General features: G+C 37.5%; 1 protein-coding gene across 3 annotated transcripts in view; it reads left to right on the top strand.

Annotated features, from left to right (window-relative positions):
• CREBRF (CREB3 regulatory factor) overlaps positions 1 to 12,486 on the top strand; it is a 21,578-nt gene extending 9,092 nt beyond the window's left edge. The window contains exons 4-10 of one of the 3 annotated variants that reach the window (XM_010579066.1): positions 503 to 1,586; positions 2,117 to 2,215; positions 5,905 to 6,099; positions 8,012 to 8,201; positions 8,648 to 8,721; positions 9,127 to 9,249; positions 9,476 to 12,486. In XM_010579066.1, the coding sequence (XP_010577368.1) occupies positions 503 to 1,586; positions 2,117 to 2,215; positions 5,905 to 6,099; positions 8,012 to 8,201; positions 8,648 to 8,721; positions 9,127 to 9,249; positions 9,476 to 9,591 (1,881 nt within the window). In that variant the 3' untranslated portion in view covers positions 9,592 to 12,486. Of the gene's footprint in view, positions 1 to 502; positions 1,587 to 2,113; positions 2,216 to 5,904; positions 6,100 to 8,011; positions 8,202 to 8,647; positions 8,722 to 9,126; positions 9,250 to 9,475 lie in introns of all 3 variants that reach the window. The other 2 variants (XM_010579065.1, XM_010579067.1) reach the window with 2 other exon arrangements.
• The last annotated feature ends 3,763 nt before the right edge of the window (positions 12,487 to 16,249 follow it).

Below are 16,249 nucleotides of genomic sequence, written 5' to 3'. Positions count from 1 at the left end.
TTTACTCCCATTCCCCCCCCCCCCCCCCCCCCTTGCATCAAAGGAGAAAGGTAGCTCATAGTCATTAATTGATCATGTTAGAATGAGGTTTTCCAGGGACTGGTAAACTTCAGCATATTCTGTAAAGCACACAACAAAGATTGACCTAGGTTAATGGAGACTAGAACAGCTTGCCTATGCTGTCTTTCATATTTTAAATACATGGATGTTGGTACTAGTCTAGTTCCTGATGACCAGATGAATTTGCAATAGCAGAAAAAGAATCCAGTGGCATTTGACTTGTATCTTTAGCAATCTCTTCAGAAGGATCTGCTGAAAGCATGGAAGCTGAACTTCATTCTGACCCTCAAAAGAAACTTTTAGTTAGAAGTCGAGGTATCTTCATATGTTATCATTCTCTTACACTTCACTGAAATTAAGCTCATCATACTAGATTAAGTAGAGGACAGAGATGGTTGATACTTTTTTTGTATTAGTTTTTAACTTGTCTTACTATGCACAGGACAGAGAAATGGACTATCAGCAAAGCTCCAGAGACAACTTACTTTCAATGGAGGACTGCAAAGACCTTGAGAACTTGGAGTCTTTTACGGACATCCTGGACAAAGAAGCTGCTCTCACCTCAAAGTGGGAGCAGTGGGACACCTACTGTGAAGACTTAACTAAGTACACTAAATTAACCAGCTGTGACATCTGGGGAACAAAAGAGGTCGATTACCTGGGCCTTGATGACTTTTCAAGCCCATACCAAGATGAAGAGGTGATAAGCAAAACGCCGACACTGGCTCAGCTTAACAGTGAGGACTCTCAACCTGTTTCTGATTCACTCTATTACCCTGATTTGCTCTTTAGTGTAAAACAAAACCCTTTAAATTCTTTGCTACCTGGCAAAAAAATTGCAACCAGAGCAGCAGCCCCAGTCTGTTCCTCCAAGAACGTTCAGGCTGAGGCACCTTTGTCGGACTGTGTTCAGAAGGCAAGCAAACCTGCAACTCAGCCTGCTTCCAGTACACAAATCATGGTGAAGACCAATGTGTACAATAATGAAAAGGTGAACATTCATGTTGAATGTAAAGACTATGTTAAAAAGGCAAAAGTAAAGATCAATCCTTTACCACAGAGCAGACCAGTGCTGAGCCAGACACATGCTGATGCAGCAAAGGAAAACACCTGCTATTGTGGTGCTGTAGCAAAGAGACAAGAAAGAAAAGGAATAGAGTCCCCGCATAGTCACAGTACGCCTCCTATTTTGCCTTTTAAAGAGACTCAAGAACTGCTACTCAGTCCACCCCAGGAAACCCCAGGGCTTACTGTGGGGGAGAGCAGTCTTTCTGCCAGCACATCAGTGCCAGATTCTTCACAGAAGAAAGAAGAGCACAACTATTCTCTTTTTGTAACAGACAGTTTGGGTGAACAGTCAGCCAAAGGAGACCCTGAGGAAGATGAGGATGATGAGGATGATATTGAAGATGAGGACCACGATGAAGGATTCGGCAGTGAGCATGAGCTGTCTGAAAACGATGATGAGGAAGAAGATTATGAGGATGATAAAGATGATGACATCAGCGATACTTTCTCAGAACCAGGTACCAGCAATGTTGGGCTTTGTTAACATGGAGATAAATGGATTTGTCTGCCAAGTGGGAAAGAATGCTTTTGAATGCTTTATAATTACAGATGAGCAACACTGATCTTAAATTATGAACTTTAATCACAGATTTTCTAAGTGCTTTGCAAAATGCAATAATGAAAACTATAGAAGGTCTCTATTGCCCTGTTTTGAGAAAAAATGCATAAACTGTGGTCATGCAATAAAAATAATAATAGAATACAGGAAACCTAGCTTGTAGCCCAAGGTCGTAGAGGAACTATCTGCAACTGTTGTCTTCTTTTTTTGTGGCTTGATGACAGGATATGCAGAGCTTTCTAGTGCTTCAGTAGGTTGCTGCTTTGAATTTATCCAGAATTGTATCTCTTGATAGCTGGTATGAAATCATAGCCTGATTTAAATAATTTCATAATTACTTAAGTCCTACTGTAGATACAGTTTTCCACAGAATCCAACGAATACCTGCCACTGAAACTAATAGAACTGTTTCTTGGTGGTTTTCAGCAGTAACACTTAGTGGGTCTTCAAAGGATACTGAATTCCTCTCTCCTGCATGTAGAAATGGAGACTTAACAACAGAAATAAGAACTAACCTTCACCTAGAAGGTAACAAAGCGGTAACGTTCTGTAAAAATAAAATCTGAAAGGAAAGGGACAGGACTGTAACCAAGTATTAGTTTCATTGTAGAAAGTATTATAATATTCACATTTTATAAATGCTTTGTAGTAGAGTATAAGAATTAAGGTATTCAGACATTTGGCAATATGTAACTTTGGGCAGGGGGAAGGCAGCTGAAATTTAGCCTTTTTAAAAACAGCAGCTTCCCTAAAGCTTGTCAGTGTCTGTCATAATGAACTCTCAGATTAAATTATTTTTTAAGTAGATTTCCTGAGTTGGCATTAAACTTGTTAAGCATTATGTGCTTTATGTTACTTTTACATGTACCTAACCCATTTTTATCAGCATTTTAAAACCTCTTCCTCCCTTCTTCTGAACTGAACTCCCTGTGCTTTCTGGGGCTTTGAGTAGCTATTACAGCTCTATAATGATGCTGTATTGCACAGTGCTTTGCAGCCCACGGAGGCATGTTGCACAGAAAGCCTGGTAACCTTGAAGAAGAGATGTCATATTAAAATGCTGGGATTTTATTTGGTGGAATTACATTAACGATTTGCCGTTTGTTCAAATTTTACTGATAAGCAATCACTCTTGCCTTCTAAATACAACTATGTCGTGCAGTACAGTAACTGAGGAACTTGGCTTATTCAAGCTTTCTAGAACTTTTAAGTGAATGAAGCCATTCACCTCGAGTATGGTGATATTGAAAGTTTTACCATATGTTTTGATTATATTAGAAGGTAATCTCTCCAGGTATTTTAATTATGTCAGTCTTATACTTCATGTTGCTTTTTTACCTTTAGAGTAAAGGTAAATACTATGGATAAAGTTTCTAAAAATAGGCATGGCACAGGAAGATTTAACCTTCCATAGTACTGAAACCAAAATCAGTTGATAAAATTTAGACTGAAGATGTAATTTACTGAAAGGACAAAAACTTATTGCTGACCCTCTGATGTATTTTATACACAGTTTGCTTTTGCTCATTCTTCATGTATGTCTTTGGAGTGCATTAAAAGCTTTCTTAAAGCATTAGTGTTGGCTGAGGAAATACTTGGATATACTGAACTTTAGGAACATGGAGAAATAACTAAAAATGTGACTGGCTGTTGGGCAAGTTTGGGCAACAGTGGTTTTATTATCACCGTGATACAGATTTAGCAATTTTGCTTACCTGCAAAGGTAATTTATTATGGGAATTACCAGCCCAGGCCTTTTCTAGCACTTAAACTTTTTTTGCCATTACTGGTATATTTTACCTATCTCATTTAATGAAAATATTTGTAAATGACTGCTGCTCCCATCAAGTAGTCAAGAGATTCCAGAAATGGGAGATGTAACAACTGATTCAGTTTTCAGTAGCACTGGAGAAGACATAGCTGAAAGGGAAAAGTGCTTGTAGAGACATGGAGATTGTTTAAAGAAGTTGCATTGCATCTATCCTGAGCACCTGGACCATCAGCTGGAGGAAAAAGACTCATAAATGGTTTGACAGAAGTCAGTAGGATTAAATGGTAAAGAGAAGGGGGGTTCTGGTTTTGTTTTGGTGGGGCTGTTTGCTTTTAATCTGGTAAGATGCAGAAGTCATGTCTATCCTGTTCTCTGTTTTACTTAATTTAACCCTGGTGAATTTAAACCTAAAACCATAGTAAGGGATTTGAACAAAGATTTTTAGGAAGGTTTTAGGAAGGGCTTGAAAGGTAAATACAAGAACCTTTTCAAATTTGTTAGCAGCCTGCCAAAGAAAGTGAGACTGCTGTATCATCTTTGCTAAGAGGAGAATTCAAGGAAGATGAATACAGTGCAGAAAAGCTGAACGGATTTGTTGCATTTCTGTATGTTACGGACTAGGTTAAGACATTGTGCGCTAGATTATTCTATGTAGCTTGAAAATGATAGCAGGTCAATGTTAGAGTTGCAAGGCAGAATGCATTAAGTCAACATAATTTAAGTTGCAAACTTAATTATAGTTTAAAGAAGCAAACAGGAAGTCTTGATTTTAACCTTGTACATTTGTACATGTCAGCTCTTAAAGAGATTTGTTTTCATCGGTTGACTTAACTCTATGTTGTCATGAAGATGGGCTAAATTTATACCTATCTATATAATGAGTTCATAGCTTGACATAGCTTTTCAAGTGGAAAGTAAGTGGGGTTTTTAAGAGTATTTTGATACTTATGTCAAACAGCATTTGGGTGAAATGGAAGTACAGTTAAAATATTTATGGTATTTGAAACAATATTTAATGTAAATTGTCATAATCATTTTGACTATACAAGAAAAAATGTTTTATAAAGCATGTTGCATTGTCTGATTTGCCTTTAAAATACTGTCTTTTTAATAAACCAGAGAATCAAAGTAAATGAGTTGGTTAAATGATTAGAAACAGAACTTTAGAACTGATTTCATCCCTCTGCGCACCTAACTTTTACTCATACTTTGGGTTATGAGGTGAGAGTCAGACCAAAGCAAGAAAGTTTGTTTTTCAACTGCTTTTTCAAGTGCAGACAGACTGCTTGAATGGACTGTTTTAAAAGGAAGAAAGTGTTCTTTGTGCTACTGTTAAAAGATGAAGCAGAGCTCAAGCATATGGGGTCAAGTCTTGTTAAGCTTACAGTCCATTCAGTGGTTGGCTTTTCTTTAAGTGTCATCAGTATATGTGATGTTTTGAAATGCATTCTCTTTTAAGTAAATGTAAACTATTATATAGCATTTTAATACAAAAGGCAATGCAGTGGTTTGGGGTTTTTTAACCTTAGTATAGGTTGTCTTTATTTTCTAAAACATATGTAGGATTTTAAAAACTGTGGTTTCTGTTTATATAATTATGGTATAAATATTTATGCAATGTGGATAGTGGCATTACAGTTTTCACGCGCTTCATGAACAGTTCATCGCAGCAAGTGCATCATAAGATACCTCTAAAATATTGCATAGCTTTACTGTGGATCATTTCTCTTCATATCACCAAAGAGGTTAGGAAGAGATTGAACGGCTTGTGTCCAGATCCCTTGAATTTAGATGGTCTTTTCTTATGGGCTTTAGGTCATTGTCCTGATAACAGAGCCCCCTTCCTCTAGTCAAATAGAGATGGGTGGTTTATTTCCCGAAGGTATTCAAACTCAAGGAAGAGCAGGAGCTGGACTCAATGATCCTAATGGGTCCCTTCCAACTTAGAATATTCTGTGATTGAATGATTTTGCTTTCTTTACTAGTCTTTTGCTAATCCATCTTTATTACCTGCTTTTCTTTCCATGCTTTCTGATGAGAGATTAATTAAAATGTGGAGGCAAGTTAGGATTATGTTCCTGCAAATTCATGGAGAAAATTGTAAGGATGGAAGAACATTCTCCAACAGCTGTTTTCTGTACTCTGCAGTGGTTGGATTGTGGGGGAAAAGAGCTAGAGCTTAAGGAATCGGAGAGCATAGAGGGGCTTTCAGTGTATAAATGATTTGTCTCTTTTCAACTAATGAAGCACCATCACTGGCTCAATGTCTATCCCTGGATTTAAGGCAAGTATCCAGCAGTAGTTGACACTGAACACCAAGTCTATTAAATAATGTAAAACAGGCCTCATCTGTGGTTTTGCTCTTAACTTGAATACTCAGTCCACTGTTAAAGGGCTAGAAAGAGTTTTTTCAACGTTATATAAACAATGCAATGCATCCTTTTAGGGTATGAAAATGATTCTGTGGAGGATTTAAAAGAAATGACTGCAATATCCTCTCGGAAGAGAGGCAAGCGAAGATACTTCTGGGAGTACAGTGAGCAACTAACACCTTCACAACAAGAAAGAATGCTGAGGCCATCCGAGTGGAATCGAGATACGTTACCAAGTAACATGTATCAGAAGAATGGTCTCCATCATGGTAAGAATAAGTCCTAGTTACAAGGGAATGTCTTTCATTTGACACCTTCAGTAGCCAAACTCCCATACTTGCAAGTGCCGAGAAGTTGTCTTTTGGCCATGAAAATAAATCATTAAAACACTGTAAGTCTGTTGTTCAATTAGCAGAGTTCTGCACAGTGTCCAAGGAAGGCACAGTGAACATACAGTAGTAACTTTCAGTGTGGTTTCTTCCAGAGGAAGGTGGATGAATTGAGAATTGTAACTTCCAAGGGCTTTCAGTGGAAACCCCAAGAGTTCGGCATTTTCTCAGTGCGATACTGTAAACATATTGGATTGGTCGCTTGACTGATATTTGCTCCTCATAGCTGTTAGTTTCAGTCTTGGTTGTGTTAGAAGTAAGCTGGAAGTGATCTGAAATGCCAAGTTCACATTAACTGCAGTATGAACTAAAGGACAAGCAATAAGGCGTAACTGTCTCTTTTTGCTCCTCCCTACTTGTGTCTCCCACGTATGTGAATGCAGCACAGTGAAGCAGTTACTGTTCTGTGAATAAACTATTTCTTTAACATACCCTCTTAGAAACTTAAACCAATTGGTCTAATAACTCTGTTTTATTCCCGTAACGTTTTGATTAGCAATTTGCTGTACTGCACACATGACTAACATCACCCAGAACAAACCACTCTTAGGAGTAATGTTTGTTTTCTTGTCACAGGACCTCCTTGATAGGCTGCTCCATTTATTTTGGCTTTGAAAGAGAAAATGAAACCAGCTTTCCTGGTTGTAATGTTAATGTTCCCTTACAGTTGAAAATTACTATCTTTAACATGGCAGTTTACCTTCTGTTAAACCAAAAGATTTTTTTGTTGTTGTAACTTGTAGATTTATTCAGGGAAGAAAACTTCTTTTTCTTTTTAATCTCCTTAGTTTTTATATGATTATTTATCTCATAGTGAAATATCAGTACCTAAAGTCCCTATCACTGCTCCTTCTTATGAAGGCTTATATCTATACATGTTATTAAACAACAAATAACCAAACATGCCTTGAGGACTCAGTCTTCCCAGAGACTTGGAGGAGCAAGTGACCTTTAAGTCAGGTGCATATGCAAGGGATTTGTAGGATCAAACACTAGGCAACATCCAGAAGCTACACATGCAGGACTTTTTTATTTTCATATAGAGACATGTACCAAGGTCATCTACTACCTCAGATAAATCATGCTAAATTACCAGCTCTCTAATAAATATTTCTGGAGTAGGTTTTGTTAGTTTTATTAACATTTTCATGCAAGTGTCTGTAACAACTGGCATTTTAATAGAAATCTAGGAAAAGACACATAGCATTGGCAGAGAATCTTAAGGAATGAAGATTTTTGTCTTGAATATGTGTATTTCCTCAGGAAAACCAGGCTTAAATAGCTTCAAATACATATAAAAGGGGTTAACTAGCCTTTATGTGGATCATTTAAGCTCAGTATCACTGAAGATCCTATCAGTACCAGGCCTCAACAGAACTTTCTCAATAAGATGATGTAGGAATTTAATCAAACTTGAATGTGCAAGAGGATATATTGGCTGAACACATGAGTTAGCAAGTTACAGTTGGGGCAAAACAACTGGGTTTGAACTTGTGACATACATTTTTCAGCACAGTTGTGTGTATACTGTCTGTCACATCCAGTAGCCTGGCCAGCAGCATTTGCTCTTATCTGATCTGGATATAATATGAATTGTACAAAGCAGTTTGTCTGGAAATGCTCTTTCTATTGTGAAAGGCCATAGGGATCACATGATTCCAGTCCATTCTCTTGTAACGAACAAAGGAACTTAAACTGCAACCAAAAAAATACATATTTAAGAATGTTTTTTCACAGGTTTGTGTACGTATTGTGTCACTTCCCAACCCAATTTTCTGCATATTTAAAACAGGAAAATATGCAGCAAAAAAGTCACGGAGGACTGATGTAGAAGACCTAACTCCCAACCCTAGAAAACTTCTACAGATTGGTAATGAACTGAGGAAGCTGAATAAGGTGATCAGTGACCTCACGCCAGTCAGTGAACTTCCCTTAACGGCCAGACCAAGGTCAAGAAAAGAAAAGAACAAGCTGGCTTCCAGGTATATATTAGATAACACTACATGGATGAGTATATTTGGATTACTAAAACTGTACAATTAAGATCTAACTAATTTTTGCTTCGAGATCCTGCTTCATCGTGGTAGTTCCTGCAATGGGCTAATTACTAGTTTATAAAAAAGCAGGGCAACTGGCACTTTGGAGATGTAGTTTGCCTGTTGCCTAGATAACAATGTATTTCCACTGGAAGCTGGCTTATTTAGCTGCAGGGCAAATGATTGATACAGTGAAAAAATCCCCAAGTGTGAATTGTAAGCAAAGATAGGTAGCACAGTGCTTTCAGTGATGGTGAGTGAGTAGATAGGTGATTTTATACATCACAGCTCTGGGAGTATTGGTTGATAAGTTTGTGTGGCAGACAAACAGATGCTCTTAGTATTCTGGAATTTGTGTTAGTGTTCTAATTCTTCCCCTCTTCTTACTATAGGGCTTGTAGACTAAAAAAGAAAGCCCAGTATGAAGCCAATAAAGTAAAACTCTGGGGTCTCAACACGGAATATGGTAAATACAACTCTTCACATCTTAATTTTTCTTTTGTTCAGACAAGTCTGTGTTTTGCACCATCATGTGACCTGGGTCATACCTGGCAGTTTATACAGAAAACAGGATTGGTACAAACCCAACAATTTTGTTGGTACAAAAACAGTCTGCTCCATAAAGTGTATGTAAATTGGGTTACCTGCAGTGTTGAGTTACTTTACAGATGTAAAGTATGTAAATGTATGCATGTAATGTAAATATTTTTGAAAATATGTTTACAGATGTAAACTATTACAACTTAATTTTACAGTAAGTGTGATGTGACACCTTTGACACTTACAGATAACAGTGTGTGGACAACTATCAATCTCTTTTGCGCCTAGGGGAATGTGCTGTAAATCTAATCCAGTTTTTTTTTCTTTGCAGATAATTTACTGTTTGTGATCAACTCTATTAAACAAGAAATAGTTAATCGGGTGCAGGTACCTAAAGATGATAGAGGAGTCAACATGGAACAGAAGTTAAACATACTTATTAAAGACACTCTTGGTAAGCAGTAGACTTCATGTATTTGCATGTACGTGAAGAGACATATAATCGATGATAAGTTGTAAACAATTTCTGGAATAGAAAAAAGAAAGAAGTGCTTCCCAATTTCAGTTGTCTATGCCTTTTTGTTGGTTACCACCCAAAGTGTTCGTCGGCTTTGGGAATGTGCAAATACGTGCAATGAATAGTAACCTTACAGCATGTTTTCTTACCCTACCTTTTTTAGGACTACCTGTAGCTGGACAGACATCAGAATTCGTGAATCAAGTTTTAGAGAAGACTGCAGAAGGAGACCCCACCGGTGGCCTTGTAGGGCTACGAATACCAATGTCAAAAGTTTAAGACATGACTTCAGCTGTTCTCATCAGTCAGATTCTACCTGTGTTGTCAAGTACTTCATTGTAAATTGCATTCTGGTCTGCATGTCAGTTTAGCATTATGTAAACACTTACAATTAGGTTCCATTGTTTTTAAATAACAATGTAGTAAAACAAATCAAAGCATGATATAAAATGCTTGATAGCATTTTTGGACCATAAACCAGGTAGTTTCAAAGCTGCTTTAAGCTTAAATACGGAGATGAGGATTCTTTTTAAAATTAAGTTACCTAGGACCAGAATATATCACTTTTGTTTTAGAAGCAAAAACATGTTTTTGCTAGTAAAAATTTTTAGCATATGCCAGACATTGTGACAGGTTTATGCTCCAAGTAAAATAAGAGGAAGCGTTTTTTTGGTAAAGCTGTCAATTTAGGGAGTTTTTTGTGTTTGTTGTTTTTTTTTTTTTATAATTGGGTTTTCTTTTGTTCTTAAAAAACAGTAAGCTTTCTTTGCAACCATTAACTTGTACATAGCACACGTGGCATTAGAGCTAGTGTGCCATATAAGACTTTAATTTTCTGAGCTTAATATAGTATTTAAATGTCTGTGCAAGCAAGAGAAAAAAGTATATTCTTTGTGCCTTGTATTTTGGGGGGAGAGCTATCAGTATAAGCTGGTAAAGTTTTGTATGAAGAAAACCCTGAGGGGAAAAAACAAGATGTATAGATGGTAAGATTATAGGTTTTAATGTATTTGTTCCAGCTCTTAAAATTTTTGAATGTATATAGGAATATGTTGAAAATGTAGATATATGCCACAGAGTCTATGTATTGTATAAAAGATGGCTCTAGAAAACTCAATTTCGGTACTTTGGCCGGAAGAAAACAAATACTTGCACATTAATGCGATTGTTTATTTTTGTACCAAAGACAAATGCAACTGATATGGCGAACTGCCAGTCTAAGTAAAGTTTTGCACAGCTTATATGATACTGTACTGAATGTAAAAACAAATGAAAAAAGAAAAAAAATTAAAGGTCAGGGTTAGGGATCTTACTGAACTGTGAATTTTTTTGTTTGGGTCCAATTATCTACAGAAGGAGCATTCATACATAACAATATTATTTTGCTGTTCTTGTAGTTCGCTTCCATGGTAGATAAGTTGGTGGCCATCTCGGAGTCTTTAAATCTTTTTTCTCTGCACTTACTGTAGGAGATTTTAATATATTTGGATTTTAGTAAGCTATTGGTAAAATAGTTTTCAACTTTGAGAATTTAAAAAAAATATTTAGCTTGTTGTAGTATACTTCCACCAAACAACCAAAATAAAATTATTTTTATTGTAATGTGTATATATGTAAAGAGAAAAAAGAGCTACAAATATCTAATTCCTTAGTTGCCACTTTTCCAGTTGATGTATTATTATGCATGTGATGTTTCCAAGGATCAACACAGGCTTCAAACAAAACAAAAAAAAAATTTATAGACTTTTATATTTTTGTACAGGTATTTCGAAACTAGCTTCTTCAAACTTATATGTGACTTATTCTTGTTAATTCAGTAGTTTCTATGATTGAGGAATATTAACACACAGTTCTTATTTGCTCTTCTGCTAATAAGAGTTGGCTTTGTAGTCAGTGTTAACGTACAGATTAAAAGCTTTAGCCTTTGATGAGAAAGTACTTTATCTCAAGGCAAGATCATTCTCTGGTTTCATGGACCCCCCTCCCCCCCTTTTTCCTCCCTGTTCTTTCTCTCCCTATTTAAAGATGACAAAACACTGTTTACTGAAAATAGAAATACCAAATATTTTCAAATGTAGCTGCTGAAAAAAAATGCAAAAGTCCATGAAGGCTTTCTCCCCACTCCCTTTGGGGAATTTCTCCACTTCATTTCTAGTTTGTCTAAGTTTGTTTGTACTGTGATTCCTTTTTGTTTATAAGTAGATTATTTTTATATCCAAGCTTGTACTATAAAAAAAAAGTCTGAATCGGTAATAGTGCAGTAAGAGTGGCCGATGAAGGTGGCAGTCCTGCCACACTTGTGAGTGTGCCCACAGCTTACTTTGTATCTAAATATTTTGGAAGACTCAGAAGGGAGGAGGAGGCCAAAATACCACTACTGAGCTGTACAGAAAGTCTTTCCTACAAGAGACTGAACAAATACCCAGGGCAATTTAGGCAAAACTTTGTAAATCCACTTAAGACTTGCAAAATCTGAGTGGAATGTGGGTGGTTTTGTTTCAGGTGTTTTTGTTTTTAGGGTGAGGTGAGAGTTGGCTGCTGCTTTACACAGTGGGTCAGATGTATTCCAATTGTAATTATTGCCAATGTTGCAGTTATTCTGGAGATGCATACGGCCCATAAAACCCCGACAAAGAATGTCTCCTGTGAAGTTAAGGCCATGTCTGTACCAAGATTTGAATACTGTTCCTTTCTGATGAATGGTGTTAACGCACTGCTCAGATACGAGAGGTCTATATGCTATATCCAAACTGTGTAGACAAGGCAGCATTTCTAAACATTAAGAGAGCAGTTTTGCAATCAGGTAAAAATTTCTGTGACAAATTAAACTGACAAGGTATTAAAAAGCCCCTTTTCACTGCTCAGAACTACTGGGCAAATATAACTTCATAGCTTTTTATTTTTGTCTGAAAACCAGAATATGATTTTGGTCTAGCATTTCAAAGTAGACTTTGAATCTTTAGTGAATTCCATACCCTTGCATTTCAGTGTTTTCTATGTATTATTTTAAGTTAAAGCTTTTAAATAGTTGAGCTTTTTAATGTTGACACTTTATTTTGTACCTATTTATATGTATGTATATCTTAGAAAAGCACTTTGTTTAAAAAAAAAAAAAAAAAAAAAAAAACTGCGTTTTATATGATTCCTGCCACTTGCTGCTAACTCTGGGCTGGTCAGAATGCTGCAGCGATACTTGATATAAATAAAACCTGGCAGTAAAATGTAGAGTAAAGATAAGACCTTTTGCTGGTTTAACTTTATCATAAAGGTGACATAGGCAAGCTGTGCAGCTTTACATTTTAACCAGGGGACTCTGTGGCATTTAAACCGTCTAGAAATGGTTGTACTTTAATGCCAGTAACAATCTGCTTCCTCTAGTGTCATTAAAATATATACATTTAGTGTATACTTATCACAAACAAAAAATCTTATAAGGTTATAAAAACCAACGACTGTACATGTTCTGTTTTTTGGCAATTGTGGCATGCATTTTTGGATGATCTTTAGAGAAGACCATTTTCTAAAGATTTTCAGTGTTCATACATGGTATGTGGATCTTAATGAAGTCCTGGATTTTTTCTGTTTGTTTTTGAGTGTAGGCATTGTGAATATTCACTTTTAATCCTATATCCAAAAACAATTATACATTTTTTTTATTTAATACAAACAAAAGTTCTTCCTTTTTCTGATACACTGGATTCTCTAGAATTTGTTTCCATATTAAAAGCATGCTGTCATAACTGCTCTTGTTGAGATCTCGTCAGTCTGAACTTAGGTGCCACACTTTGAATTGATGGACTGTTTGTTCTACTGTACCATGTATGATTCTTGTCCTTTCCTACTTCCTTCATGACAGATGATGATGTGGCTTTATATTGTGCCTTACTTGTACATCTAGAACTAAATGTTTTTCATTCCCTCTGAACTCTTCAAACCTAACCCTCCTGAAATTGAATCAGAACTGATAAAAGCATCCTGAAGAAAGTCTGGATAGATCTGATTTCAGTTTCTCTCAATAGTAGTCCTTTTGTATTTATATGGAAGACCAGTTTTTGAATGGCCTTGCAAAATGTGGGGGTGCTCATGAAGGGTGGTTTTTAGCCCTAAACCCCTTTTGCTAATGCTTCCTTTTATGGTTTATTGAACACACTTACTGATACTTGGTGAGTACTTGTTTTTTGGATGAGAGAGACTTGCTACTAAAGCTATGTTTACGTGTGGATGGGCTGGATTTTCTTATCATACCAGTTGAAACCATTGTGATTTAATGAAGTTGCATTGCTGTAAAGCTGATGTGAGAGTCAGGCTCAGCTGTGTTCAGTTCCTAATTCTTTTATAGATAGACTTTCCATACTAAGGGCCAGGAAAAAATGTTAGTTTTTTTTAAAAAAACAAACAAACAAAAACCTAAAATGGATGATGAAGGGTCTTTTAACTAACCTAAAAGCAGCCAGACACTTCTGAAATACAGGGGTGTCAGTTTTTACTTTTATTTTAAAAAGATCCCCCCCTAATATTTATCTGATACTTGCCTTCATTAATAAAACAGTTAGCTTATTCACAAAATATAAAGACTGGATGTGCTTTTCTTTTTCCATAAATCATTTAAACATAGCTATTCTTTTAAAGCTCTAAAAGGCTTTATCAGGAGAATTTCAAAGGGTTGTATACAAGTTGCCTTCAGCAGAAATAGCAAATGCAATTCTGTTCCTCAAACGTGCTTGCTAGTCTTCCTGAAATTCTGTTGAGGCATAACCCAATTATGTACTGTCAATGTTAGGATCTGTATTTGGCCTCGAGACCTGAATTTCGAGAATGCATCTAATCATGATTTTATTTTCTTTTTAAGTTGGAGGCTTCAGTTGGAATCACCTAGTTAAGTGTGCTGCTAGATGTGGTCTTGGCTTATTGACACAGCCTTGCACACAGCTGAGGTTTATTTTGTTTACCCCAGGGATCGTGTGAAACATTTCAAACAGTTACTGCTTCAGTGACTGATTCTTCTTGTAACTGTACTAAGGGCATTAGTATGTTGAGAAAACACCACTCTTGAATATCTCCCAATATAAATTGGGATTCTTAAATGTCATTAACAAAAGATGGCACTTTCAGGTTATATCTTCTTTGCAGCATACAAAAATGTCTCTATCTTTCTACAATTTACATTTCACAATATGCCATGTTTTTTCCCCCAATGCTTCTAGCATGATAAGAAGGTGTGTGTGCGCACTGAATTATAATCCTCAGCCTCTTAGACATTCATGAACTTCCACAAGAGCAAATACTGACTATGCATTTATTGTCTTTCTAATGAGCTGTGGAGCCAGAGCTATTTTAAGCCACTTTTTTTTTTTCCATAAAAAAATAAAACTCCAAACTTTTTAGATAAGTGTTTAGTGTTTTTCTTGAGTTAAGAATATTTTTTAGTTGGGTATCTATGTAAGTCAAATTTGGGTGAGTTAACTAGCTACGGTAAGGAAAACTTCTGGATTGGATTTAGTATTGGCAAAAGCACACTCCGCCCTATCAAAAGCTTCTGATTAAGAAACAGAGCCTAGTTGTAGCACTTAATTGTATTGATCTTTCTTATAATGATGGATATTCATACATTCTGATTTGAATTGTCTATCCTTGCAGAATATTATGTCCAAGTAAAACTTACTGCTCAGTATTTGTGGTTGGGTGAACTCTTAAGGCTGATGGCACATGCGGATGTAGGTGGTTGACAGGCAAAAAAAGCATTTTAAACAAAACATGGCATCCTGTTCTGCCTATGCTTGGGGTCATGATTGTAATGCTGTCCTTGATATTCTATAATCAACTTCCAACTGGAGCTCAGAAAAACTTACTGAAAGTCTTGTCTCTGTTAGAAAATAAATCTACCTTGTTAAAAGCATGGTTGTTAAGAGTTGCAATGTTTAATGTTGGTTAATAGTTGTGCAGTTTTTATTTTTTTTTTTAAAGAGGCACAATGAAACTATTGACTTTGTTTACTCTGTCACCCTTGATCCCTAGCACTTCTATTCAGATACAAATTCATCAATGTATGCAACATCCTTTGTAATTTAAAATAAAAATTGTGGAGGAAGTACCGTCTCGAATCATTGCATGTGTGGAGTGATAGTGAACAGCGTGTGCTCCCTTGAAGTAAATGCCCTCAGTCTCCTGGTATTGTTAGCGACTTTCCTTTGGAAGGGATCCTAGCTAGGTAAGGAAGTAACTTGTTTCCCCCCTGCCCCGGTCAGCCAGCGCTTGTACCAGGAGCTGCTGGGTCAGCATAGTGGGACCACAGGAGAACCTGGACTGCAACCCACCAGGTCCTTTGACTGGCTTTCTGTAATGGCCGTGAAAAGGGTCTCCGTCTTCAACACCTACTAGCTTTGTCCAAACCTGGTTTGTCAGACAGCACGGTCTGAGGGCAGCAGGGGGAGGAATTTGTGGAAAAAGCAAAAGGGTCATCGCGTTGCCTCCCCTCTCCTCCTTTCAGGGGTACGGAAGGCACCTCCTGTTGTTCGCCCAGCCTCCTCGCGCTGACACCAGCCATCTGCCCTGCCGCTGCGGTGCGAAGACCTCGGTGGCCTGGGCCTGTCCACCAGAAACGTGGGGGGCTCTGCTGGGGGTAGAGCTGTGCAGCCTCGGAGGCCCGTGCAGCCCCGATGTTATCGTTGCTTCTCCTGGGTGTCACGGTGGGTGCTGCTTTGGGCCCTTTCTTTAGCTCACGAAGGCTGAGGGACCCACCTTAGCCCTTGTCAGCTAACAACCCCCCCTTTCCACGCCTTGACGCGGTGCGCGAAGGAACGTTTCGCTACCCGAAGAACTGTAAAAGCCGGAACGCTGGCTGCCCCGAGGGAAGGCGCTCCGCCTTCTTCAGCCCAGCACCGCCAACCGCTGACCGGAACGGCCGCCTGCCGTCCTCCACCCGCGGGCCCCCTCAGCC

Source organism: Haliaeetus leucocephalus, unplaced genomic scaffold (assembly GCF_000737465.1).
Source record: "Haliaeetus leucocephalus isolate CR32 unplaced genomic scaffold, Haliaeetus_leucocephalus-4.0 Scaffold656, whole genome shotgun sequence".
Classification (NCBI taxonomy): Eukaryota; Metazoa; Chordata; class Aves; order Accipitriformes; family Accipitridae; genus Haliaeetus; species Haliaeetus leucocephalus.
The sequence above is the reverse complement of the archived record's forward strand: the minus strand, read 5'-3'. Positions and strand labels throughout refer to the sequence as shown.